The sequence below is a fragment of the Cajanus cajan genome, chromosome 5 (assembly GCF_000230855.2).
Source record: "Cajanus cajan strain Asha chromosome 5, NIPB_CcT2T_4, whole genome shotgun sequence".
In the NCBI taxonomy this organism is placed as follows: domain Eukaryota; kingdom Viridiplantae; phylum Streptophyta; class Magnoliopsida; order Fabales; family Fabaceae; genus Cajanus; species Cajanus cajan.
Genome location: NC_138521.1, coordinates 61,140,662 through 61,168,150, shown reverse-complemented (window position 1 = coordinate 61,168,150; position 27,489 = coordinate 61,140,662). Strand labels below are relative to the sequence as shown.

Genomic DNA, 27,489 nt, shown 5'->3' with positions numbered 1-27,489 from the left:
ATTGCTTCTACATATTTAATATTTTGTTAGTAATATACTAGCTACTGCCAGAATCAAGCTAGGATTAGAAGATACAAAAAGTAAATTAAATAATTACAAGTAATGCTATGAGGGAGGGTTTTCATGATCTCTCACTAATTACATTGACTTACAAATATGGATTCATTGATAGAATACAAATGGAGAGCACATCCACATGGGCCAGCAAACTAGTGAATGGATTTTGTACACAATCGAGCTCATTAGAAGCACAGACAGGAGTCAGGGATGCTTTGCCTATGCTTCAATAAAGATCCTAAAGTTAGCTATCTAAACTTTGGTCAGCATCTGGCTGCTTCGAAGAAATGGCTCCACCATTCATCCGAGCACGTGCCTCTGCAAACATCCTTTGCTGCTCTGCTAATGCTTCTTCCTCCGTCATCTCAGCTCCAGTGCTCCATTTACCACCCTTTAAAGAGTCCTGCTGAAAGACAACAAAATCAATCAGAAAGTAGTTTTCTTGTTTCCAGAGTAAATTCATATACAAAAGGAAATAACTTGTTGAAAATTCACTTTCCCAGCCTCTTAATAATCAGTGGGTATCAATGTAATGAAACCCGGACCATTCATGAACTCAATAGAGAACCCGGATGGATAATCTTTTGCCAGATCACAAAATCACCATTCTTATGCCACAGCCTTAGAACACCCAATTATTTTCTTCAGATTCCACAAGGATAGTTCAAGATGGTCAGATGAACAATGAAACATGGTTCATCTGAGGAAGCACTCCACATTCACTTTTATGAAGAAATTAAAGTGATAGAGTAGGGATAAAAGAAAATGAATATGATATTTACACTCAAGTATTCAACACGCATATGGGGCATCAATACTACTATTAATAATTACCATGGTCTCCAGCTTGTGCTGTTCGTATGCTGCATAAACCTCTTCAATGTAATCACCAAATCCAAGAACCTGAGGGGAAAGGTGCAAATCAATTAACAAAATAAAATCAGATATGCAGTATGTTTAAAAACATCAAATAAACCCATGATTGACAACCCCATACAGTTGTGTTTAAAAATAAGCCTATGCTGAGTTTGGAACACTTCTGACTTCAGAATTGAAAGAAAAAAGAAATCATTTTCAAAGAAATATTCTTTTTTTGAGGCATTCCTAAATCCTAATGGCTAAAATATACATGTAGAATATATAGCAGAAAACACGCATATTGCTATGATCTATTATCAAAAGTCTGCAGGAAACCAAAATATATTATTTTTTCAAGGAAAAAGGCCAATAACTACTTTGGCTTCAGGGTAAGCCACAAATAATTTTAAACCTTACTGCAACATCCTCCGACTTGCTAGATGAAGAAAGCATTATTTTCTTTATATTTCCAAATTCCAACAAAATAAATGCATTTACTTTTTCCATTTAACTCTTTTATAATGTATTAGGAGGATATAGCATTATTCATAAGATAATATCTTATGAGTATTGAGCGCACACATTTTATTGTCTGGTAAGTGGAGAAACAACATTTAGTAAGATCACTTAATCTGTAATCAACAAGGATGGCCTAATCAGGTATCAAGTATTTCAATTTCATACGATGGTAACTTATGCTCATTGTCAAGTCTCATCATAGATAAGAATGCAATGGCAATTTTGACCATGAAGACGTGATTTTTTCCACGAGCCATTTCCTCAGAGAAAGAAAAAAAAAATGTTACTATTAAAAATTAATCTTAAACCCTTTCAACTCCGCTTCCTTAAACTGTGTCACTAGGAACCTTTGTCAGATGAAATATTTCACAGCAAACATAAAGCCATCCAAGATAAATGCATTGTGTCATATGAACACACAAATATAAACTGGACCACATCCACATGCAGAGCTTTAGAGATACAAAGGACGGACAAATACCTGTAGAGCCTTCAACACATGCTCTGGTGCGATTGTCCGTTTTTCCTCTCTGTTACAGACTTCATTGGATTCTGACGATATGAGATTTATAAACTCTACAATGACAAATCAACAACCAACTTTTTAATCCTTAAGAAAAGTAAACTAAGAATATGAAGCAGGAAACACTAATCTGAATCTCAGACTAAACTTTCAAATCATATAAGCAAAGAAACACATGTTTTGCATGTCTATAACATAGATACACAAGCAAACAATGATGTATTTCAAAGGCGCTTGTAACATAATGATATTATTACACATGAGATTCTAGTAATTCACAGCTCATATGATATGTTTGGGTTGGGAAACAGCACGCAGAGATGAAACCATGACAGACTTCTGTGGGGTGATGCAATGGGCAGAACAAGGTCTAAGAGAGAGCAGGGAACAGTGAGAGTGAACAGAATAGAAAGAACAGAATAGAACATCGGAGATAGTGCCAGAGAACAGTGAGAGACTTCGAAGGTGCCGGAAAACATCAAAAATGGCCACAGATGGTGTCAGAAAATAATGAATTATCTTTCTAAGACACAAGGCGCACATGATTGTTTCAGAATATGGTTTTGATTTTGAACCCCAAAGTAGAGAAGCGAAACCACATAATTGTCCCCCAAAATAAACCTCAGACAACACAATATTGTGGGGACAAACAGGGGCTTTCAATCACTAATCAAAGTTGTGCCCCAAATGCGGCAGTGATTCACACTGCCCCAGAACAACAGCTAGCTGCATCGCAATGGGCTCCAATGCAGTGGCCCACAGCCACGACACAACAGTGCTATAGCACTGCCATAGTGTGTGATTGACAACTCTTTATAATCCATGCCAAATGCTTGGCAGTTAACCTTAACAGACATCAGAAAAATAGCAATAGCACAATCATCAATTGTGTGCAACTGAGATGCACGTTTAAATTCAGATTCTATATAAAAGCTTGAACTAAAAGCATTGAGACAACAAATCAAACACAATAAAATGGCAGCAAAATTGTTATTGACAGCAAAATTCTGACCTACACAACACTCAATCAAAAGATCTTGGGCATCCCTTGCAACACGAACATCCGGGGGTAACATCTCTTTAATAATTTTTGTCATTGTTGCTGCCAAAAATTCAGAAATTCGGTAAGCAATAGAACAATGATGCATTACCAACAAAAAGAAAACATTGAGATTGACTATCAAATGCCACAAATATTAAAGGAACCAAACATCACTATTCATTATTAATTAGCAACATTTCATCAATTAAACCTTTCTTAAACGAACATTAACTATCGGTTTCTTTTAATGATTAATGAATAACTAATAACGTTAAAAAGTGAGCATTTTGATATGACCACAAATCCACATTACACTTTTAAGAATTGATAACAAGAAAAACACGTAAGAAATAGTAATTATAATAGCAAAACCAAAATCCATTGACTAATAGTACAACCTTCATGAAACTAACGTCAGGTTATGGCTATCAAATCAATGCCGTAAAAAATGACAAGAAAGCCATCTTTAAGATCAGAAATGATTACCCAAAATCTGTTAGCTAATAAGTAAACACTTACTGAAACTAACGTACTATTGCTGGCTATCAGGTAGCTTGCAAAAACCGACAAGACTTTTTTTAATCAAAAAAGATAAACCGTAAAAAAAACAGATTGAAACACTTCGACATGATCAGATTTCATTGGAAATTAACTTTTCTTTGGATCCATCCACGTACCATCAAGCGAAACCTATCAATAAAATACCTAATCGATCACCTTTTGAAACCCTTCATACTAAAGAACAGTGGTTTTTTTTCTATAAACCTTACGCCAGGTCAAACTTTCAACATTCCATAAAAATGAGATTTCAAAAATCATTAATTATCATTGGAAAACGCCATCGCAGGCGCACACAACTAAGCTAGGCAACACGTCTATGTTTTGCTGTATATGATATACGACATGCAGAAATGCCAATGTCTACTCATCAATCAGAAACATAGCTTCAGGTAGTAATTATGATCTCACTTGGAGTGCAGTCTAAAAACAGTTTTATCACGTCCCTTACTTTACCAGAAACCCATTTTTCATCATTTCCAAAGGAAAAAAAAAAATTGCATCACGAGACATTAGCCCTAAGATGTCACAAAAACCTAGACACATAGTATTTCAGACAATTTATGTTCTTTTTGTCAGCAATCACCAGAGAAACAAAATTCAGCTGTGCAAAAACCAAACTAAATCCAAAGAACCCGATAAGACTATACTATTGAATTAAATTCACGAAAGGAGGAAGGCGGGAAAAAAACCTTTAGGAAGCGAAGCGTCTTCCTTTGATTTGCCAACGATGTCCATGGGCTCCATGATTCAACCTAAAATCGAAAGAAAGGAATAATTAGGGCAGAAATACATAAAATAAATAAATAAATAAAAATGGCAGATCTGAAGGGAAAGAGGGAAAAGCGAAGTCACCTATAATCGGAAAAGGAGAAGCTGAAAAGGTTGGAATGAGAATCGACGTTGCGCGGAAGAGAGAGAAGGTGCAAGAGCGAAGACATGGCTGAGGCTGATATATGAATTTATGAAGACGGTTTCACAGGATAAGAGAACCAGTTCTCGCTCGTATCCGATTAGGGCAACCCACATTGCCCAAAGCGCGTTTACCAGTTACCTTTTCTCACGCGCTCTCATCAGCGCGTAAAACTCATATTTCCTAAGTCAGACTCTTTTTTTTTTTCTTCTTTAAACAAACATATAGTCATATATCTAGTATAATTAATAACTATTTTTTTAATATGTATCTTTTTAAATAAATTTTATTTTATTGATTAAAATTTATCAAAAATGTAATTATTAAATAAAATGTGAGTTACAAAACTTTGTGTTTTTCAATTTTGTAAAAGTGTAAATCAGTTGAGAATCTAACTTGTCAAAAGAAAAATGAGTTGTTACAATTTGACACCATGAGCTCATTCTTTAATATTATATTCATATTTTTATATTTTCTTATATTTACTTGGAAAAAAAAATACTTTCTTTTAATATTATCTGCTCCTTTAAATTCTAACTCTCGCCAAAAAAAAAGCATATAAGTAACAAATTAAAAAATTATGTAAATTTATCATTAAAAATCTTGTAAAAGTGTTTACACAGATAATGATGTTATTTTAATATATATATATATATATACAAGGAAATATTTTTTTAAATTATTTTAATTTCTATTTTTTTATCATTATACTCTTTTATTTTAAAAATTAGAAAAATTATTTTTAATTAAATTTAAGAATTTGAAACTAATAAATTATTTTTATAATAAATATTTTTAGTTTTTATTTTTACATGAATCATTTTATTCTTTATTTTTACATGAATCATTTTATTCTTTATTTATTTTTTAATAATTACTTTTTTATGAGTAATTTCTCTTTTTTTAAATTTTTTTTTAATATAATACAGATACGGAGTGCCTTTTTCTTGCTAGTATATATTATATGTTTGAAACACATATACATTCGTAAATAAATTATTTACAAGTTGTTAATATCAAACTTGTTAAGTTTAATTCCTTTAAATAAATCAACCAAATTTTAAGGTTGAGTTTGTTTATTCAATTAAATTAAATAAATGAGTTAATAAATTTATATACTGAATTAAGTCTGCAATGTGTGTTAATTTTATTATTATTATTGTATATAATTTTAAATAATTTTAGTTAATAACTACAATAATTAACTTATTCTTTTCATATGTTATAAATGGATCAAATAATAATAAATTTATATATTATCTTGTTTTAATATACATGATCTTAAAGTTAAATCATGTTACGTTATTGTAATTTTAATAAATAATTTTATGTTGCAAGTTTAATCTCGCACACTGATCTTATACATGAGGTTTAAAAACATTTGTCAATAAATGAAAACATAGTATTTGTGCTTTAAAAATAACTTGTGATGACTTATTTTATATTTTGATAAAATAAATTATTGTTAATTGAAAAAAATATTATAATAAAATTAAATAATTAAACAAAACGTTTAATCTCACCGAGTCCACAAGTGGTGTTAGAAATGTTATGCATGTTTAGTGTGCTCCTAATTTTCAGAAACAACATTTTGACTGACATGTCTATCAGTTTCTTTCCAAGTAAGAATTAACCACATTTTTCTATTATTGGATATAAACACACTCACACAAGAAAAAAAAAAACAAATTTATAAAATATATATAATCTTCGTTCATACGACACCTTTTAACCATAATCAAATACAAATCTACGAGAATTTATGTTCAAAATGATATTATTGTTGTTATTATTGTAATATATAATTTTAAATAATTTTATTTAATAACTACAATAATTAACTTATTCTGTGTATATGTTATAGATGATTCAAGTAATAATAATTTTATATAGTATTTCATATTTTTTCTTTAAACAAAAGTTAAAAGAATATCTAAGTCATATAATTTCATGAAATGTTATCTGATGCTAAAAATTAAAGTAGTATATGATTGTAATTTTAATAGAAAAAAATCATATAATTTCATGTTGCAAGTTTAACTACCTACTTTTCGTACACCGATCTTATACATGAGGTTTAGAAACATTTGTTAATGAATGACAACATAGTATTTATGCTTTAAAAAATAACTCGTGATGACTTCTCTTTTGTATTTTGATAAAAAAAAATATTGTTAATTGAAACAAAATGATTATAATAAAAATTAACCTCAACTCCTTTATTATTGGATATAAACAAAATATCGCAAGGTATATAAAATACATATAATTTTTATTAGTACAACATTTTGAATGGTGACCAAATATAAATTTATAAGAGTTTATGTCTAAAATAGACTATTCTACTAATATAAAAATGTGTGTGTGAACCTCTAATACTAAGAGTAATTTTAGAGTTGATAGTTAAACTAGGTAACTAATTAAGACGAGTATTTAACTATGAAAAGTAGTGGATCTAAATGCGAAATCTCTTTGGTCAAAGTTTGACAATAAAAAAAACTCATTCTTTTATGCGCGAGAATGAGAACATAAACAAGATAACACTATAAAGAAATATAAAATTATAACAAATTTTTTTTAATATGATTTGACGTTCCATGTCTATATTCACAATAATGTTCACTACTCTAATTGTTTTTTATTATATAAAAATAATAATCTCACAAATATTAAGAAGATTAGTTGTTTGAAATAAATTTTACTAATTTTATAATATTCTCCCTAAATTATACTTGTTATTAATTTCACGATAAAGTGATGTAATTGAAAGGTGGTGCATTAAAGATATTTTAGAAAAAATATCATAAAATGAGATAAAAAATAGTTAAAATTTGTTTATATTTAAAAATATGTTTTATGATGCTTGTAATGGAGAACAAAAGGAGTATCTTGAAATATATTACATATGTTTCTAAAAAATCTGTCTACAAATTTTATGGATTATAACTGAAAATTCATTCTAACGAGTTTTATGAATGATGAAATTTAAAAACTTTAAACAAAAGTTTCTGGTAAACCTTTTTTCACGTGGCCTCTTCCCTTATTTAGGATGGTGACCTCTTCTACAAGTTAAGTTATTTTTATAATTTCAACAATCTTTATCTATTGTCTTAACACCATAATCTTTAAAAAAAATCCTTAAAATAAAACATAATATATTTCAATTTTAAGCAATAACTTAAAAAAATATTTTTTAATTTAAACAATATATATCTTACAAATTTAAATTTTAAAAAATTTAAATTATTTTCCAACAATTCCTTCCTCTATGAATTTTTTTTTCAAAAAATATAAAAATAATATAAATAAACAATGGTTGAGAGGGAAAAATGATTGTAGTAGAAATGGGAGAACTTAAGTTTGATGTTCATCACATAATTATAATATTTCTTACATAAAAAAAAATTGCATACATATTTATATCTACCTTCTTCAATTTTTTTCTTGAGGAGTTGTTGTAATTATTATTGTTGAAAGATAAATTAATGAAAATTTGGAATTAAACAATAACATTTATAAGAATATTTAAAACATTTTAGTAAAAAGAAAAAAAAATCATATTAATAAAATTGTGAATAAATTTCTATCATTTATGTTGTGTTCGACAATATATGTCCATAGGACAAAACTAATATTAATATCCTGAAAATTGTAAATTACCTTAAGCCTATACAATGTTTATTATGCATTACTTTTGTTGTATATACATTAATGAATAATATCATGATAATTTAATATAACACGAGCTTATACCACATTTGATTATACTTCATGGTTGAATTTGATAAAACCAAATATGCAAGAAAATAAATATAGATAATATGTGTGTATGCAATTAAATATTTTATTGAGATTACAAAGTCCTTGTTTAGGCCTAATTTTTAATCATCACATGACACAATCATTATCTTTGCATTAGTTAAATATCTCAATGATTAAAATTTAAAACTAAAGTAAAAAAAAAAAACATAAATTTTATCACGGATTCCTTTTGTCATGGTATGAGTGAATTTGTTATAAGTAGAAATCAAAAAATTAATATTATTTCCACTCATGTATGAATAATTAAAAAATAAATAAAAGTGCATAAAACCAGTTATAATAATGGAAACTTTGAAGTCTTCATCTCTAAGTAACAATTATATTAAGAAGTAGATGGATGATGTTGTTAGCAATGAACTAAAAAACAAAGCAAAATTTCAAAAGGATTTAAGATCAAAATTACTAAATTTTACCTCTATCTTTAATGTATAGAGTCACAAATTTAAAGTATGAGGTCATACAAATTTGATCAAACCAAAGTTTAAAAACTTAATTCATCTAATGAAAAACTTGATTTTTAAGTTAAAATAAACCAAGCTCATAATTAAAAATGGAATTAAAAAAATATCCTTTAGATTTGAAAAAAAATCAGCTCAATTTAAAACAGAGCAATAGATTATGAGGATGGAATATGTTGTTTGGTAAAAAATGGATCTTCATGTTTTAATTGATTATCATGATATAGTGTATTTTGAAATTACATGTTTTTCAAGATTATTTGATTTAATCAATTACCATTTTCCATTTTTACTTAAAATGAAAACAGAAAATAGAGATTCTAAACAGTTCCCTTTATCCCAAGGGACTGTCTTGCAATTTAAAACAAATACCATCGTGCTATAAAATGTCAGATTATCTTTCCATACGGAGACGCACCGAGCCGAGCCATGTTCAGTGTCCCTCTGCATGTCGATGAAATTTGCACCCTCAATCCCAGTTTCTGAAAAACCCTAATTTTCTTTTCGGCATTCACTATGAGTAGATACGTTTGGAATTGAATTCGGCAATAACAACCTTCCAATTTCTCTAATCAGCGGATAAATGGAGTCCGACGAAGACGATTTTGTTTTCTACGGAACGCCGATAGAGCGTGAAGACGATTTAACCAGTCGCAAAAAGAAGGCCATTGCTGAGGCCTCTGGTCAGCTCCGAACCCTCCCCGCTTGGAAGCAAGAGGTCAGCGTTTGCTCTTCCCACCTTATTTCTGTTATGCTTAAGTGAATTGAATGCACGTGCGAAAAGACTAAGGGAAAATTGAAGTTGATTATGAAGTATCTAGGATGGATTGAAAAATTTTGTTTCTTACTGTGGAATGAAAAATTATAGTTGATTATGAAGTATCTAGAATGGATTGAATTTGACTAGATTCTGCCACTGGGTTCAATTTTGTTTCTAACAACTATGCTCCTAGAGATAACCGGTTAAACATTGAAGTAGCTAGTGGGGTAGACAATCTCTTATTTGAGCCCAGTAGGACCACTATGGGTGGTAAAACTCTCCCTCTGAGTATTTAAGACTCGAACTCGAGACTAACTCGAGACTTCCGGTTAAGTTGGAACAATCCCCTACCATTTGATCCATGTGCTTCGTTGGTAGTGGGGTATTAGTTTGAACATTGAAGTGTTTAATTGTTATTGTTTTCTTTTTCTGCACTGTAGTAGTTATTTTGGGAAGTTTGTTTTGGTTGTATAGTGCATTTATATTCTGAATTAACATTTCAACTTCTGTTTTGAGTTTGAACCCTATTCAGGGTAATGTCGGTGACTGCTTATGTAGCTGTGAAGTGGTGTGATATATGTGATTTATAATTAAAGTTGGTCCTTAGTTTTGTTATTTAAATTCATGTTGAGGACCCTTTAAAAAAAAAGAGAGAATATTTTTGCCTTGAATTAACTCATGCTGCCTGTATCCTAGTTTCCATTACAAATTTTCATTTCACTCTCTCCAGGTTCGAGATGAGGAAGGGCGGAGAAGATTCCATGGGGCATTTACAGGAGGTTATTCTGCTGGTTACTATAATACGGTGGGCTCAAAGGAAGGTACAAGTTCGTTAGGGAATCATAATGCTGCTGTTATAAATTTGAATTTTTAAAGGTGGTGGTGTGAATTTATGAATGAATGTGCAGGGTGGGCACCTCAGTCATTTAAATCATCCAGGAAGAACAGAGCTGAAGTCAAAGAGCAGAACATACTGAATTTTCTAGATGAAGATGAGAAAGCTGTATGCTCATTATTACATGCTACCTTAAGCTTTTGTCTGATGTATAATTTTCAACATATTTATATGTTTCAAAGTCCTACTATAAGTTCACTTCTTAGGCAGTGTAGATGTAAAAATTTGAGGTGTACAGTGATACCAAGCAGATCCAGCTTTTTACTTAATTTCATACAGGATCTTTCTGTAAATAATAAGTATTGATCTAGTTGTCCTTTTCTGAGCTTGGTATATCTTTTTTATTCATTTATGATCAATGATCATATTGTTGTCACCTTTTTCATTCCTTCTATTCATTTAAACATACATGTACCTTCTTGAGATTTTGAAATATTACAAATACCCCACTAAAAATGGAAAAAGAAGCATATCCTTTTAAAAATACGTAAAGGATTTAAATTTGTTATGTTAAAATTCTCAAATTAAGGAAAGTCTGTTCCATTAGAATTTAAGCAAGGAAGTTTCTTGTAACTTTAGTTGGAAGTAGAGTGGATGACTTATGTATTATTTCAAAATCTTAGGAGAGAGCTATGTATTTGTCATTAAACAATATGATGCTTTTAGGACAGTGCTATACTCTTCTTTGCTTGTCTGAAGGAATCTCAACTAAAAACTATGTTGTAAAAAATGGTGATACTGTCTATCATTATTGACCCAAATATAGCATTTAAATGATGTGGATGAAGTCAAGTAGGCATGTTACTTACTCAATTGGCGACTAGTGGATCAATTTTTGTTAGTAGATTAAGTTTTTTATGTGTTCTAACATACATTTTACATGTATTGCAGGAAATGGAAGGTCGGTTGTTGGGGACAACTTCACAGTTTGACACATTTGGTTTCACAGCTGCTGAAATTGCTCGCAAACAAGCAGAGAAGGAACAGAAACAGAGGTGCATTTTATTTCTCCAATTGTTATTGTGGTCCTATGATGTGCATATATCAATTCACTTCTTTTAGAGGGGGAGTTGACTTGATGCTCCCAGGTTTGATTTCCATCTATGTTAAACTAATACTTGGCCAATGGAAGTCACACTTTGTGAGTGCAAATTAGTTCTTTGTTGTTAATTTTGGAACATATCATGTCCATGAATCTAAAAAAATAGGGGGGGGACCTAATTTTCCATCTATTCATGCTGTCTTTTTTATTTTTTATTTTTTATTTTAATTCCTTGTTTTAGAGTTTTAAAATGCTCCTGCTTACCTTAGTGTTTGCATTATATTATGAGGTTTTACATGCAAACTATCACTCTGCATCTCTATTTTTTTTGCCAGTTGATTCTATTGTATTACAAAAATTGTGAGAAGTGTAGTATTATTCAGTATCTATTGATAATTGACACATGGTAATTATTTTTTTGGGAAAATCCTGTTATAAATATTAAAGAGATTGGAGAGCTTGGTTGTATTGATTTTTTACTCTGGTATTTTGAATCCTTCTTCTGTTAAAGGGCATGCTCCCTTTCTATTATGTTCTTCTTCTTTCATCTTTAGTCAACAACACAACCACAGAAACAACCACTGCCAAACCTTTTCTGATAGAGCACTGAAATACGAATATTATTGGAAAACAAAAGAAGAGAGCCTTAGCTCTTACAATGGAAAAACCAGAGCCTCGGCTCCTCAGAGAGAGTATATCTCTGTCAAACAAACAATACCAAAATGACTAACCACCCTCTGCTGTCCCACCTTGCCACTATTTAAGTTACTTGGCATAACAACCTTGCTAACTCAGCAAGTTTAACAAATCTCATTATTCTCCTCCTCTAGCAACATTCTTTTTCTTAAGCACAGACACTTTCTAAACTTTGGGCTTCTCATGACTTGGGCTCAACAATGCATCTCTGCCATTTTCCCACTAGGTGAAGCCGATTACATGGATTAAATGATACCATAAAATTCCCTTATAAATCATTTTAGCCTTGATTCTGTCTTTAGTAAAAGAGATTGTGAACCTTGGTGAAATGTTAAGGTTGCTATGTTAGGACTTGGAGGTCATAGGTTTTCCTGTAGGGCTAACTCGCTAAGGCTATGTGCATTTATCCTCCTTTGACCTCACTAGGTGGGAGTGAGCCTCATGCACTGGGCTGCCCTTCTTTTTCTTTAGTGATGAGGTGGAAAAAAAGGTAAGGCATGCTAGATATCTGTGTATATGATTTTTGGCTTTTATGCCAAATGTTTGTTAGACATGCCTTTAGTTTTTCATGTTTCCGGAAATATTAAACAAAAGCTTCACTTTTTAAATTCTTTTCCCTCTCTGTGGTGGCGATGGCGAGAGTATAACTTTTGAACTTTGTAGAACACCTTAATAGAAGTAATAAAATATTGAACACTGAAATCACACACAATACAGCAATACACTTGCTGCCCAGAGACAAAAGTCTCCTACAAAGAGTATTATCTGTCCACAAATTACACACTGCCGATTTACACTACCTAGAATTCGATACATATACATTCGATACATATACTCCTAATACGTTGACTACCAGCAGTTATTTTTCTACACGCAACTGCCTTCTTCCAGTTTCTACAGCATAACTAATTACCACTAGTTATTTTCTACACATAACTGTCATCCTGAGTTTTTAATACAGAACTGATTTCTAAAACAGTTATATTCTACACCTAACTGTCATGACTGCCCCTAACTCTCAGTTTCTATTGGAACTTCTGATCCTTTGAATTTTGTTGCACTGTTATCATTTGAGTTAAAAGAATTTCGAAACTTGAAATTTCAATGTATTTGTCCTGGTCTCCTTGAAATAATCTGATTTTCCTTCTTTTAATGAAAATACTCCCTTTTTGTGTGTCGTACTCTTTATTCTCCATTTTTATCAAGCTGAATATGTTAACAGAACATGGATGTTTGTAATAACTAACCTATCATTCTACACTTTGGGCAATCATCAATCTTATTTGTGCAAATTAAAGCATTTGCTCCTGAAAGCAAAATGCAAATTTATAGTTTTTTTCTCTCTTTATTCTCCATAGTTTGTCCTTTTTTAATTTTTGTTATTTTTGTAATTTTTCTGATGGGACTGCCTTGTTTGTGTTTTTCTTTTCATTGTAGGCCATCCATAATTCCTGGACCTGCTCCTGATGAAATAGTTGTTCCAGCCACCGAGTCTGTTGGTCTGTTCCACTTAATTTGAATAGCATCTTCTTTATAAAAAAAAATACTTTTTTTTTTCTTACCTCCCAATGTTTTTTAGGGGTAAAACTGCTCTTGAAGATGGGATGGAGTCGTAGTCGCTCAATCAAGGATTCACATTCTGATGCTCTGTATGGTAGGCTTCCCATCATTTTGATTTTGGTAAAGATTATATGAACCATTTATCTTGTTGCATTATTTTTTCATATCTAGGAAAGATATTAATCTAATATAAAATTTTATATAAAATCTTTTTATTAATGTTTTTGTCAGATTGCTGTCTAGTTAACTAGGCTTCCATGTCTCAATTCATGTAATTGTACTGTCTGTAGATGCCAGGAGACAGGCCCGTAGAGCTTTTTTAGCATTTTCTTCTGATGATCCAGCAGTAAAAATTACCGAGTCTGAGCTTATCAAGGGTGATAGTGAAAATTTTCCTGAGCAGCTTGTAGATGATGATCAGTTTTCTAAGAGCACACCGGTGAGGAGGAGTTTCTATTACCAATCATACATAAGTGTTGTATATTTCTTATATGGTTATATTCTTATAGCATGGTTGAATGTTTATTTCATTTTCAATATGCTTTTTGGGGATTGTAATGTCTAGGGGTGGGTATACGGACCGGTCCGGCCCGTTTAAGGCCCGGTCCGTAAAACCCGTGTTTTATACAAGCCGGATAAGTCCGGTCCGTATATTAAATGGACTTATTTTTTAAGTCCGTATCCGGCCTGCCAAAATCCGCGGATAACGGACCAGTCCGCGGGCCTAAATAATAGTTCAAAAAAATAAATTTTAAAAAAATAAAAATACATAAAATTGGAAGAAAAAAATATTTTTTTATTTATAAGCTAAATTTTATCATACTAAAATTTATCAATAGTTAAAATGGTTTAAAATACTAAATATTAAAATAAAAATAATTACAAATATTTAAATAATAGTACCAAACTTTTAATAATAAAAACATCAAAATGTCATAAAAATAATTTAAATGACAAATACATATCAACTAAACATAATTTTAATGACATAATAATTTAAAAAATTAAATACACAACTTAATATTAAAATCGTAATATGTAAAAATATTAATTAGTGAAGTCCGCGGACTAGCCTGCGAGCCCGCAAATTAAATCCGCCAAGTCCGTGGACTTCACGGACCGGGCTCAAAAATTAAACATAGTCATACGGATTTAAAAAAACGGGTCCGTTATCCGCGAAATCCGCGGGCTTACGGACCGGTCCGCAAACCCGGCTCCATCTACCCACCCCTAGTAATGTGTGATGTGATTTTGACCCATCCAAAGGCACACCCCAAACAGTTGCAATCAGTAGACAACCAAAACGATTACGGCCTAGGACACCTTCGACCTACATAGGATAGTTGCAATCAGTAGAAACCAAAAATCAGCTTTATTACAGATAACAAAACAGCTTTTCTAGCAAAAATGATTTCTATTAGCCTATTAGGCCTTCCCTTTAACAGTATAACGATAAGCAGTTAAGCACTTATCATATAGATTTTGCTTGCCAAATTTTGGAATACTCAAACAAGAATAAATGTGTGATCAGATCAGATGGTTGCTATTTCAATATATTTGAAAGCTATTTTAGTGGTAATTGTAAGATGTTTGAATAGAGTAGAAGACAATCTTGAATTTATGTGAATGTTTTTGGATGATGTGCATGTTATGTATGAAATACAAACTTCCAATTCAATGTTGGATTTTGTGAATATATATACAAACAAATGTTTTAATTATCTTGATTAAATTCAGCAACTGCCTCATATTTTTCTTCTTGTAAATACATTTATATTGATAACAAACATATGTCTTATATATATATATCTTATCTACAGGTATTTGTACTCAACCCAAAAGAAGACCTGTATGGATTAGGTTTTGATCCTTATAAGCATGCTCCTGAGTTTAGAGGTTTGCATTTTGTTGATCTATATGCGCCACCTGCTGATGTGATTGCTAGAAATTCATATTTAACTGTGTTATCTTCTTTTTATAGAGAAAAAAAGATCACGCTTATCCAGCAAGAGGGGACCTGGGTATAGCAAGAACTTTTCCACTAGAGATAGTCCTTTTGGTTTGAAGTGTAAGATACTTAAAATTGAGAATATGATAATAAACAATCTTATTTTCCTCTTGCTGATTTATGTAATTCATTGTCACAAAAATATCTTGCTCTAAGTTGAATTAATTCTCGGTGTCCTTTCATCAGCAGGAAAGGCTGCCCCTGGTTTTGGCATTGGAGCCCTTGAGGAGCTTGATGCTGAGGATGAGGATGTCTATGCCACTGGTTAGTAGTTCTACTCTTTCATGTTGGGAGTGAATATGATTTTATTGGGGCATACATGATCGGATAAAACCTAATGAAATTTTAATACTTTTTAGTGTTTAGTGGGACATTGTATATAAATTGATATTCTACAAGATACTACTGTGTGTTGTGATGCACTGTATAGACCAATTATTTAAAAATTAACACTTTTTACATAGATATAAAGAAATATATTATATTCATCTAAATTCAAAATGTTGTACTAATTTCTGGAGAAATAAAAGTCCCCTGGGTTGGAAAAGAAAATTCCAGTCACTGTATACATTTGATAAAAAAAAATTTGAGTCAGCACACAGGAATACAAAGCCCATTATCTGAGCAGGCTAACCATTTTCAATCAAAACAACAGTATAAATGATATCTTTAACAGGGCATTTAAAAAGAAATGGATAGGAGAAAGAATTCTCCTTGGAGCTATATGTGTGAAGAATATCTAGGCAGAAAGAAGGTTAAAGGGCATAAAATCAAGAAGGCTCTATAATAGCCTTTTCTATTTCTGAGATGATAATTAGTGAAATAAAAGCATAAAGGGAGAAAAAAAAAATGAATCATTGAATTGCATGATTTGTTTAGATGATACAGAATCACATCGATTCATGCATGTGCTGCATGATTTTCAAAGATATCTCCATTCAGCACATTACAGAAATTGTTGGCTTACTGTAGCAAATGGTGTTATTCTAAAATATATGGCTAGGGGTATTGGGGTGTTTAGGGTTGAAACAGAGAACTTCTACAGGTTCCAATACATCAGAATACAATCAAGCCTAATAATCTCAATCTGAAGGCCTGAATATGGTATTCATTATGATGTATAAAAGGTGTTTAATGGATAAGCTTATGCAATATATCACTTGCACCAAACAACTGATTAGGTCATATGTTATATTAAGTATTAACTTATTGCTTGTTTGGGCTTAGTGATACTTCTGTCTGTAGAATTAGTGCTTCCTTCTGTGGACCCACTTCCAGCTTTCATGTTTTAGATAATGATTGTTTTCCTCATACAGATGTGAAAAAATATCTTTGAAGTTTGAGAGTGCAATTTTTCTCCTATAAAAATGTGAAAAAATAGGCATAATTTTTTTTTAAGGTTTCGAAATTGAAGAGGCTTATGTTCAAGAAGTTGAAGAGCCTACAACGATGAGCTTAGAAAACCAGAGAAAGAAAGAGCAGAAGAACCAGGGTGATCTGCCTGGTTTTAGAGTTGCATCTAATTCTGACTATAAAATGGAAAGGTTATTGCTAAACTATTAAACTAATATGTTATTTTGTTTTTAATATTCTATATTATTACTTTTCTTGTTTCACATTTCTAATAACTCTGATTTGAGTTAAATTTTTACAGCCTAGGGATCTAATATTTGAACAGTTTTTTTTGGGATCAGAAGACTATATGTTTGTCTTTTTTATTCTTTTACTTGTTTTGTATTTATATGATTGCACTTTAAACCATAATTGTATTAAACTGATTTTCAGATTCGATTCTCCTCTGATTCCCAAGGATTTTGTGCCCCACCATAAATTTTCTGGACCTCTTGAAATTAATTGCAAGAGCTATGAAGTTACTCCGCCGGAGGTTTCTCCTCCCGAGGATGGCAATTTAAAACTACTAATTGAGGGGGTTGCAAATCTGGTTGCTAAATGTGGTAAATTATATGAGGATTTATCCAGAGAAAAGAATCAAACAAATCCATTGTTTAGTTTTCTTTCTGGAGGAACTGGACATGATTATTATGCAAGGAAATTGTGGGAGTCACAACAAAAATGCAATGATCAGACTAGTCGGCAATTGGATGGAAAAATGCCTCCCAGTGTGCAGAGGCTAACCGCTGAGAGCCGAGGTCAGATATTAGGGGAAACACCTCTAGAAAAAAGCGCCCAAGATCCATCCTCAACTATTGCTTCTACAGATATTCAACTCCAATTTAATCTTACTGATACATTCACCAAGTCTACATCATTTGTAAGTAGTATAATCTTCTGTGTTAAACTCCTATTTGGATAATTAGAAAATATCTCTATTGCTTCTAGTAGTTTGGTTGGCCGACCAGATTCTGGCTTCAACCTGGTTTATTCCTTTGACGTGCTTTTTAGATTCCTTTATATGTAAACTTGATGATAAGGGTATAGCTGAACCTTTAATGGCCAGACTTTTGGCACAATGGCCAATGACCATACCATTAGGCTTGGGGCTATACTGGTTTGTGTACAAACTACAAATCCAAAGAGAAGTTAAAATGTGATTTTATTCCCCCCTCCCTCTCCTATCTCTTTTTGCAGAGACCAGTGTTTCTCAGACTGTAAATACCCAAATAAACTTGGATCTTCTTACTCATTTATTTTCTATTTTTGAGCAGAATGAGTTAATGGATGAAGAAAAGCCTTTCAAAGATGATCTTGCAAAGCAAGAAAGATTTGAGCAGTTTCTTAAGGAGAAATATAAAGGTGGATTACGCACTGCAAGTTCTAGTTTAGCTGGTGATATGTCAGAAGCTGCTCGTGCTCAAGAGAGACTAAGTTTTGAGGCTGCAGCTGAGGCAATAGAAAAGGGACGACAGGGCAGGGGAAGCAAGTCTTCAATTCTGTCTTCCATGGATTTCATCCCAGGTGGTGTTATGCAGTTTACTTCTAGTGAAGTAGAGGTATGACTAAGGTGATGTTACTTTTGTTTCTTATTCTATATAGCTTTGATTAATTTATTTTATGTATCCTGTGCTAACAGTCAAAGAAAGACCCGCTAGTTGAAGATATTTTGAGGAAAAAAATGTACCCTAAGAGGGAAGAGTTTCAATGGCGCCCTTCACCTCTTCTGTGCAAACGCTTTGATCTTATTGATCCTTATATGGGGAAGGTACATCAAGTGACCTGCTACATTTGAAGTTATTCTTAAATTGATTTTCTTGCTTGATTTGGTGAACATTTTTCACTTTTTATGCTCAGTATTTAAATTAATTTCTGAAATGTCAAAGAATGTTTCTAGCTTAGACATATTCCTTGCTTTTTGCAGCCTCCGCCTGCTCCACGGATAAGGAGTAAGATGGATTCCTTGATTTTTACATCAGATTCAGTCAAAGTTACCAAAGTGGATGAAACTGTTTCTTCAAAGAAAGACATCTCTCCTTTTCAACAATCTGCTAATAAAGACGTGACCAAAAGTATCACTGAAAATGAAACTGAAGTGGATGTGGAAGTCGAAAATATTGAGAGGCCAGTTGACCTATACAAGGTAACTCCCTATTTCTAACCCTTTCCCGTCATTCTTGTCATGGTTAATACTTTCATGCGAAACAGTTTGTCCTTTACATGTTTTTTATGCCTTTTATGTCTGACCATAAAATCGTTGGGGTAGCTTTTTATGACAATACAGAATTAATTTGGTTTGAGTATCAGAACTAAGCACATATCCTAGGAGCAGGAATCTATTTTAATGAATTCTTATGCTCATTTATCACATGGATTTTTAATATGATGCACATGGCTACCTATAACAAATTCATATATTGCAGGCTATTTTCTCCGATGATTCAGATGATGAAGGTGAAGACCCTAGTATTAAGAGAATGGTGAATCAAGAAAAGAAAGCTGAAGTAGCCAATACAGCATTGAGCCGTTTGATTGCTGGTGATTTTCTAGAATCATTGGGCAAGGAACTAGGAATTGAGGTTCCTCCTGATGTACCTTATCCTATGCAAAAGTCTAGGAATGTTGCATCTCAGAAAGAAATTGTTAATGAAGATGCAAAGACCGACATTCTGAAGAGTGAAAATAATGGTGTGATGTCCTTAAATCATGATTTGCCATATGATCAGCACATTGCTCACGAGGGTGGACCATCAAAAGGTGACACCATTCATGGAAATATGCAAACCAAGGGAACCGGTATCATGGGCAATAAACCAGGTAAGTTTAACGGGGACAATATTGAAGATGAAGGGAAAATTAAATCCCCTTTAATCCGCAGCCAAGACTACGACAGCAGTTCAGAAGAGGAAAGGAGCAGAAAGGGAACTAATAGGGAAAAATCTGAAGAGTACAAGAAAGTTAAAACCTCTGGTACACGCCGCCGTGATTATAGCAGCAGTTCTTCATTAGAAGAGGAAAGGAGCAGAAAGCGTTCTAGACATCATCGACGGAAGAGGCATGATGCAGGAAGTGATTCATCTAGCGATGATGATAGAGATAGATACAGTTCAAGGTCAAAAGGGAGAAGGACAGGTTCTTCCCGAGAAAAAAGCAGGGGAAGTGAAAAACACTCAAAACACCACAAACACAGAAAGCATGAATCTCCAAGTAGATCCTCTCGATATATCAACGAGAAGGACAGTTCACATTCCAAAAGAGAGAAAAAACGGAGGGAATGAGGGAAATACTTGTTTCTTATGTTTGAACTTCTTGGAATTATGTTGGAGGATATCATTGCTCTGCATTACACTACTATATTACTAGGTTTTGGGGTTGTGATGCTAAGGTGCACCCATGGATTTCATTTGGTCCTGAGCGAAACTCGAGCCTCTTTCTTGCATAGGTTGCTTTCTTCACCGGTTTGAAGTAATGCTGCTTAATTCAGTACCCAAGCTTATCATTTCTTGGATCAGATGTCAGGAAATGAAGAAAGTTGAGATAGTTCTTAGTCCTAAGGTTCAGTATATGTCCTTTGTACCTCTTTTTACATCAATATTACAGATTATGTCACAGGCTATTTTTCTTTCTCCATCAAACTTGATAAAGGGTTCATCAGCAAAGTTAAGAAAAAACTTGAATTGGAAAAGATAATATTGCGGTGGGAGAAGTGCCCTGTAAGAAAAATTATTAGATTGGAAAAATAGTATTGTGGTGGGATAAGTGCCCTTTACGGCTTTACTAGTGTACCATTTCGTTAAGGATAACGTTAAGGTAGTTGTGTATACAGGCCACTTTGCAAAAAAAAAAAAAAAAATGAAAAAAAAGACAACTAAAATTATAACTAATTTAAAAGTAAAAATACTTTATAATTTGTAAGCAATAAAAAATATAGGGTGAGCTTGACCTGCAGAAAAATAAATAAATGACTATATAATTCAAAATAATATATATTATTCATTTAATTTTATAAGTGGCCATAGAACAACACTAATTGGGGATAGAAAATAAGCAAAAATCTATAATTGTTACTTTGTAAAATAAAGGACAACTTTGTCTCACACGTAACATCGCTATAAAGTCGAAAATACCCCAATTACTCCCTCATATTCCAACATGATCATAATCACATTACGAAATAGAAAGGACAGTTTCAAAATAAAATTTAAAAAGCATTTACTTGTTCACTCTGATTCTCAAGTTATGAGACCGACACTTTTTTTGAAGCCATTAAGTTTCATTTATGAAAATTACATTCTTGAACTTCTAGAAATCGTTGAAACCGTATGGGGATAGTGAGAAAAAGAATTTGGAGTGCCCCTATATTGTCGTGAAAAAGTTTGAGTAAATTTGTTAAATACGTTAAAATTTTCAAAATGAAAATCAAACATCGGAACGTGTGATTGTGAAGTGTATAGTAATTTTCATGCCCCATGAAGATAACGAAATGACGCTGCCTACAAAGTACAAACACTGGAATATTATCCAAATATTTTCTTTTATACCGTGTCTTGTAAAATACTTTTTTACAGTATTTTAAATATAAAGGATGGGAGATAAAAGAAGAAAAATGTGTGGTAAAATCAAATGCAATGAAAAGAGATAATAATAAAAATAACAGAAAAATATTGGATAAATAATATAACTCCTCTATTGCACGAATCTTGAAATTCACGAATATTTGTACTTTGCACTGTAACTAATAAACACGGTTGGTTAATCTTCACTTGTTTTTTCTTTCTTCTTAAAGTTTTAGAAAATTAAAATACCGACATTATAATCAACTTTATATATTAAAAATGAATCATTATTTTATACAACAGTATTTTTTTTAAATTAATAAAAATTCTTTAAAGTTTTTATCTAATTCAATTTTATTTTTATAATTATTTATAAATTAAATATTAATATTTTAAAATAAATTATCAATAAATAAAAATATTTTTACAATATAAATTATTTATCATAAATTTAAAATATCATTTATATATTTAAAAATATATAAATATTCAAAATTTAAATATTATTTTTATATTTAAACATAATATTTAATTATATATATAATTTATTATATATTTTAGTTATATATAATATCATATTAAAATACTAATACCTTTAAAATTTTTATTAATTTATATATTAAACACAAATGACTATTTTGCACAAAAATATTTTTAAGAGTTATTTTTCAACAAGAACATTTTTAGAAATGTTTTTTTTAACTTTTTTTATATAATTCAAATTTATATTTATCATATATATATATATATATTAAATTTTAATATTTTTAAAATGAATTACTAATATTAAAAATAATTTATACTATAATGTAAAATATTTCTCTTAAATCTAAAATATAATTTATATTTTAAAAAAATATTTATTTATAAAAATTTCTGATATAATTTATATATTTAAACATAATATTTATTTTTATATATGATTTATTATAAATTTTAATCTATACAATTAATAAAAAGAATTATTCCATTTGATGTCCACTTTTATAATTTTTTAATTTTTTAATAACTACTTACTTTATATAATTATTATTATTTATTAAAAATAATCACAAAAATACAAAATATCTTTTACACTAATTATATATAACAAACATTTAATTTATGAAATACACACGTTAACCTACTAATTTAAAAATAACTTTTATTCAATTCACTACGTTTAAGTATATATGAAAGTTAAAGTCATAATATTGATGGTATGAATAACACGATTAATGTTGGTAGTCACATACTATTACTATGTGTGTCAATCGTTCAATAACTGCGGCATTGTCGAAAAGGACAAATTGGATCGTTAGTTGAAATTATTAACGAGCCTCATCATTGCATTTGAACTTTGAAGATAGAAATTAGAAAGAGAGATATCGGAAAAAAACATTATATATTACACTTTATTACATTAAACCTTTAGGGTGGGCCCGATTGCCATCATGTAAATGATTAATTTGCTAATTTTCAACCGTCCAACCTAGGGTTTTTCAGGAGTTACTTATCTTGGTGCAAGAAAAAAGTTAATTTTATATTTATATTTATATAATAATTTTATAATTAATGAAACAAGATATCAAAATATTTTTTTTTAAAATTAATTGATATATTTAAAATTTTAATTTAAAAATTAAATCGTTAAAATTTAACATTATAAAGAGATAATTTAATAACAATGTTTTAAGTAATTTGATTGTTTCCTATATATATATATATATATTTCACATTATGGGGTAGATAAATTTATTTATATTTAAAAACAAAAAAAAGTTTTTTTTCTTAATTATGGAGAGAGTATTTATTAATTTTTAAAGATACTTACTACGGGGTAAAAGAAATAATATCTTTCACATTGGTATTTAATTATCTTAATTATTTTTATACTTAGTTTTGGCCTTTTGGTTTCTAAGTTTCTTTCATGATCATTTTTACATAAAGGTATAAAGAAGTGTTTTAGACTTTTCAAAGTTTCTATGTTAGGCATTGGGTCATGAGTACTCGCACGGATTCAACTTAGTAGACTTTACTAATTTTCAGCCTTAAGTGTTGGAATTTGACGTGAAGAGTTGAATTTTTTTTTTAGGGTTTAGAGTTTATAATAAGATATAATATCCATCTTAAAAATTAAAAGAGAAGAGAGATAAGAATAAAAATGTATAATTGACTTGGCAGGAAGATTCGGAGTTTCTTTCTCCAAATTATATATGTAATAATTTACGATACAAGAATAAATTTTACAATTATAATATTTTAATTTATTGATGTTTCACTTGAATATTTATGTAAAAACATTGCTATTAAGTACGGATAGCTCATGTACAAGTACAACTGATATGAAAAATGGTGGGGTGATTATTATTTTCCAAAGCAATTACATAGAAAAATAAATGAAAATGAAGAAATAGTAATATTACAAAATTCATTTTTCAGTGTCAACTTTCCTACAAATTTCTTTTATCATAGTCCTTTATATGATATACATAATTATATTTTAACTTAAGTTTACCTAGTAGTAAGAATTAATATAATATGCAGAGTTGAAATTATTTTGATGTTATATATTGTAACTTTTATATATAGATGATAGATCAAGTTTTTTTTTTCTTTTTTTTTTTTAACTCATCTAGCAATAGTATTAATTTTTTTAGTAAATAAAAATTATTTATCTTGGCAATCAGTGTATATACATAATAATTTTTGTCAAGATTCATATACTTAATAGTACCTTATAAGTGAAATAATATAAAATAAAATAAAATGTATCTGAATCACCCCAATTAAGAGAGTTTTATCACGGGATCTTCTTGAAGGAGGAGGAAGTTTCTTTTCACAACATCAACTTTGACAGATCTTCCATTTTATTTTCTTTTAATTCCCATAGATTGTTGTAACCGAACGCTTTATTAGGATATTACTATATATAATCTTCTTTCATCTCTTGGAATTATATAATCGGATATAGTTTTTTAATTCTACGTTCATTTTCATCTGATTTGAGAAATCTAATTTTCTAGATATGCTGACTGCTTCCTTTAGATTAATAATCCTTCCGTTGATTTTGGACCCTTTGGTTGAGTTAGAAAGTCATATTAAAGGTTAAACTTGAAAATTTCTCCCTCCATTTGCTTAGATCTCATAATGACTCATAATTGGTGTAATTCGGTTAAATCTCCATAATTTTATTTTCTACATTTTCTTTCTTTAATTTTTTTAAAGACTCCATTCAATTATCCAACTGGTGTGAATTTAACAAAATACTCTTGCAAGTTCTTTTTATAAATCTTAATTATCTAACTTGCTATAATTAAAGAGATTTTGATTCATTTGGTGGATAATATTAAATTTGTTAAATCGTATTTTTTTTAAAAAAAAAATTATTATAACATTATTGAGACTCATATTCTACTAACTATCTTTGTCTTTTGTTATAAAAAAAATTAAATACGTTAAGTTCTCAAAACTCGTTAGAGTTAAAGACCAACCTCAAAATTCAAAGAGAGTTTACAAAAATATTTATAATTTATTCATTGACAAAAATTTTTATTGACAGCATAAATCAAATTCACGTCCTTATTAGACATGATAAATTCTTATCAATTGTATCAACCTTTGTTGATCTTTTAATAGGTGTCAAATTTGTTTTAATCGTGAGAGTATAAATTGAACATATATTAATTTCCTTTGACTTAATTCCCTAATTTGATATAATTTTATCTTAATTTGTTGAAAGTCAACTTTAATTTACAATTTATGCTTTTGGAAAATTTACAAAGTTTTATTATGTTAATTTGTAATTAAGAAGGGAAAAGATGTGAAATATTGAAGGAAAAAAAAAACAAGTGAAAAGACTAGTGAAACATTATGAGAGAATTAGAAATTTGCAAGTGTTTTATAATCTAATTTGTTTTGCTACAATTATCACTAAACATAAAATCTCACACTTATGTCAACCTTCTAAAATATTTTATAATCTAATTCATTTTGCTACACTTATCACTAAATATAGAATTTCAAGCTTACACTAACCTTCCAAAGTGTTTTATAATCTAATTCGTTTTGCATGCTTAACTCCACAACTCTAAAGTTAAATTTTTGTTCTACTCTGTCTCACACTTGTAGACACCCAATTTCGTCTGGGGGCATACAAACAAGGAAATGAACATTTATTATCAAGGAAAGAAGCTCCCGAAGCATAGAAGCAACAAAACATGACATCAGAGGGTCTTAAAGTCCAAACAAGTTAGTTTTAGTAGCACAGAACAGGCTGTTGCAAAACCAGAACGGGCCGTTCCAAGCTCCTAAAAAGGGCTAAAACCCTAGTTTAGAATGGGCCGTTCCTAAACTGAAACGGGCCGTTCCTAAACTGGAACGGACTGTTCCTAAACTGGAACGGGCAATTCTGAGCTATTAAAAAGGCCTGAAAATGTTAGCTTGGAACGACCGTTTCATCATACTCAATTATGTGTTAAACTTATCTTTGGAACGGGCCGTTCTAGTTTAAGAACGGGTCGTTCCAGTTACAAAATTAACACATAATGTTCGGACTAGAACGGGTCATTCCGGCCACTTTCTGATGCTTATAAATAGACAACTCGGGCATTGTTCTCAAGGCCTAAAAATTTTGTCCAAAACTCCTTAGAGCTCGAAATTTCCCTCTCTCTCCCTCCTATTGTATTTCTTGAGATTTGTGAGGTATTTGTGTAGTGTGAAAAGTTGCCACAAAGTACCTAAAATTTTCATAATTGAAGATCTAATAAAGCTTGCTACGAGGTATTACTCATCAATCTCTTGTTCCATATTTCTCTTCTTTTATTTCAAATATTGCTATAATAAACGCAATCATGTAGACATCTTAGAGTTCACCGTGTAATTTAAATTTTATGTATAAAGGGGATTAAATATTTAAACTATTAATTCTTATTACGCTATCTTCATCATAGGGTACTGATTAAGGGCACTGTAGGGGTGCTTAATACCTTTCCTACACGTAATCGACCCCCGAACCCAATTTTGGTTATCAAGACCATTATTGGATATTTAAAAACTTTTTCTTTTCCCAATGTTTTGAGTAAAACATTGGTGGCGACTCCATGAACCATTTTCAAAACTATTAGTTAAGGATTAGTCTGGTGTCTGGGCATTCCTTAATTGATGAGATCTTTAAAAGGATGTGAAGATCAGAAATTTTCAGGTTGCGATAATACTAAGTGTGAAATTTCATGCTTAGCACTAAAATGTTGACTTGTTATTAATAAGAAAAGACAAAATGGTTTATGACCTAATATATAGTAGATTCAAAGATACATATTGATTGGAACATTTTTTTTGGAGTGTGTGGCAACTGAAAAAGTTCTTATGGATTTAAGATCAATTTTCCTCGTTTCTTCACCATTTTTCTTGTACCCCATATCTATAGCTATATGTAACTAAGTTCACTTTGTTGGGGTTTGATGTAACCATACTTATTCTCATGTTTACATTCTAAGTTATTAATCCTAATTATTATTAAATATTATTTCTCTCTTATTTGTTTAATGTTTGTTATGGTTTGATCTCCTTTAACTTGATTTTGTGCACTTAAAGCGATTAAAAAATACTTGTAAATCTTTGAATTGAAGTATAACATCTAATGGCATTTATCTTTAAGAGTGGAAGAAATGTCATTAGTCCTTCATAGACTCTTGTTTTTAAAGCTAATTTCTTGACTAAGTTATCCAAGGAATTGATAACTTAGTCAAAAAGCTCAAACTATAACTTGTAAGAAATTAAGATTTGAGTATATTTGTGAGTTGGATGATGATTTATGAACTTATAACTAGATTAATACTTGCTTGGAACC

At 30.6% G+C, this 27,489-nt stretch overlaps 2 protein-coding genes across 3 annotated transcripts; one reads left to right on the top strand and one right to left on the bottom strand.

Annotated features, from left to right (window-relative positions):
* Window positions 1-64: 64 nt before the first annotated feature.
* NF-YB13 (nuclear factor Y, subunit B13) lies at window positions 65-4,570 on the bottom strand. Of its 2 annotated transcripts, none has more exons than XM_020370501.3 (6): window positions 4,413-4,570; window positions 4,250-4,312; window positions 2,970-3,059; window positions 1,916-2,010; window positions 892-960; window positions 65-463 (listed from the first exon to the last, which is right to left on the bottom strand). In XM_020370501.3, the coding sequence occupies exons 2-6, from the start codon at window positions 4,302-4,304 to the stop codon at window positions 302-304; spliced, it is 471 nt and encodes a 156-aa protein (XP_020226090.1). In that variant the 5' UTR covers window positions 4,305-4,312; window positions 4,413-4,570; the 3' UTR covers window positions 65-301. The 2 variants fall into 2 exon arrangements, with proteins under 2 accessions (XP_020226090.1, XP_020226091.1); XM_020370502.3 differs by having other exon boundaries at window positions 65-460.
* A 4,572-nt stretch (window positions 4,571-9,142) lies between these two features.
* Window positions 9,143-20,880, top strand: TGH (SWAP (Suppressor-of-White-APricot)/surp domain-containing protein). The gene is made up of 16 exons (XM_083075575.1): window positions 9,143-9,468; window positions 10,241-10,331; window positions 10,419-10,513; window positions 11,297-11,400; window positions 13,581-13,642; window positions 13,723-13,797; window positions 13,994-14,142; window positions 15,524-15,599; window positions 15,685-15,771; window positions 15,898-15,975; window positions 17,111-17,255; window positions 17,497-17,983; window positions 18,378-18,662; window positions 18,743-18,871; window positions 19,028-19,246; window positions 19,527-20,880. Exons 1-16 carry the CDS (start codon window positions 9,334-9,336, stop codon window positions 20,379-20,381), a joined length of 3,072 nt encoding a protein of 1,023 aa, XP_082931701.1. The 5' UTR covers window positions 9,143-9,333; the 3' UTR covers window positions 20,382-20,880.
* Window positions 20,881-27,489: the final 6,609 nt, after the last annotated feature.

Excerpts from the sequence above, each read along its gene's own strand:
- TGH (XM_083075575.1), top strand. The coding sequence starts at position 9,334 with ATGGAGTCCGACGAAGACGATTTTGTTTTCTACGGAACGCCGATAGAG. Across the intron at positions 11,401-13,580 it reads GAGAAGGAACAGAAACAGAG|GCCATCCATAATTCCTGGAC; the intron begins GTGCATTTTATT and ends TTTTCATTGTAG. Across the intron at positions 17,984-18,377 it reads TCACCAAGTCTACATCATTT|AATGAGTTAATGGATGAAGA; the intron begins GTAAGTAGTATA and ends ATTTTTGAGCAG.
- NF-YB13 (XM_020370501.3), bottom strand. The coding sequence starts at position 4,304 with ATGGAGCCCATGGACATCGTTGGCAAATCAAAGGAAGACGCTTCGCTT. Across the intron at positions 961-1,915 it reads ATGTGTTGAAGGCTCTACAG|GTTCTTGGATTTGGTGATTA; the intron begins GTATTTGTCCGT and ends CTTTCCCCTCAG. Across the intron at positions 464-891 it reads AGCACAAGCTGGAGACCATG|CAGGACTCTTTAAAGGGTGG; the intron begins GTAATTATTAAT and ends GTTGTCTTTCAG.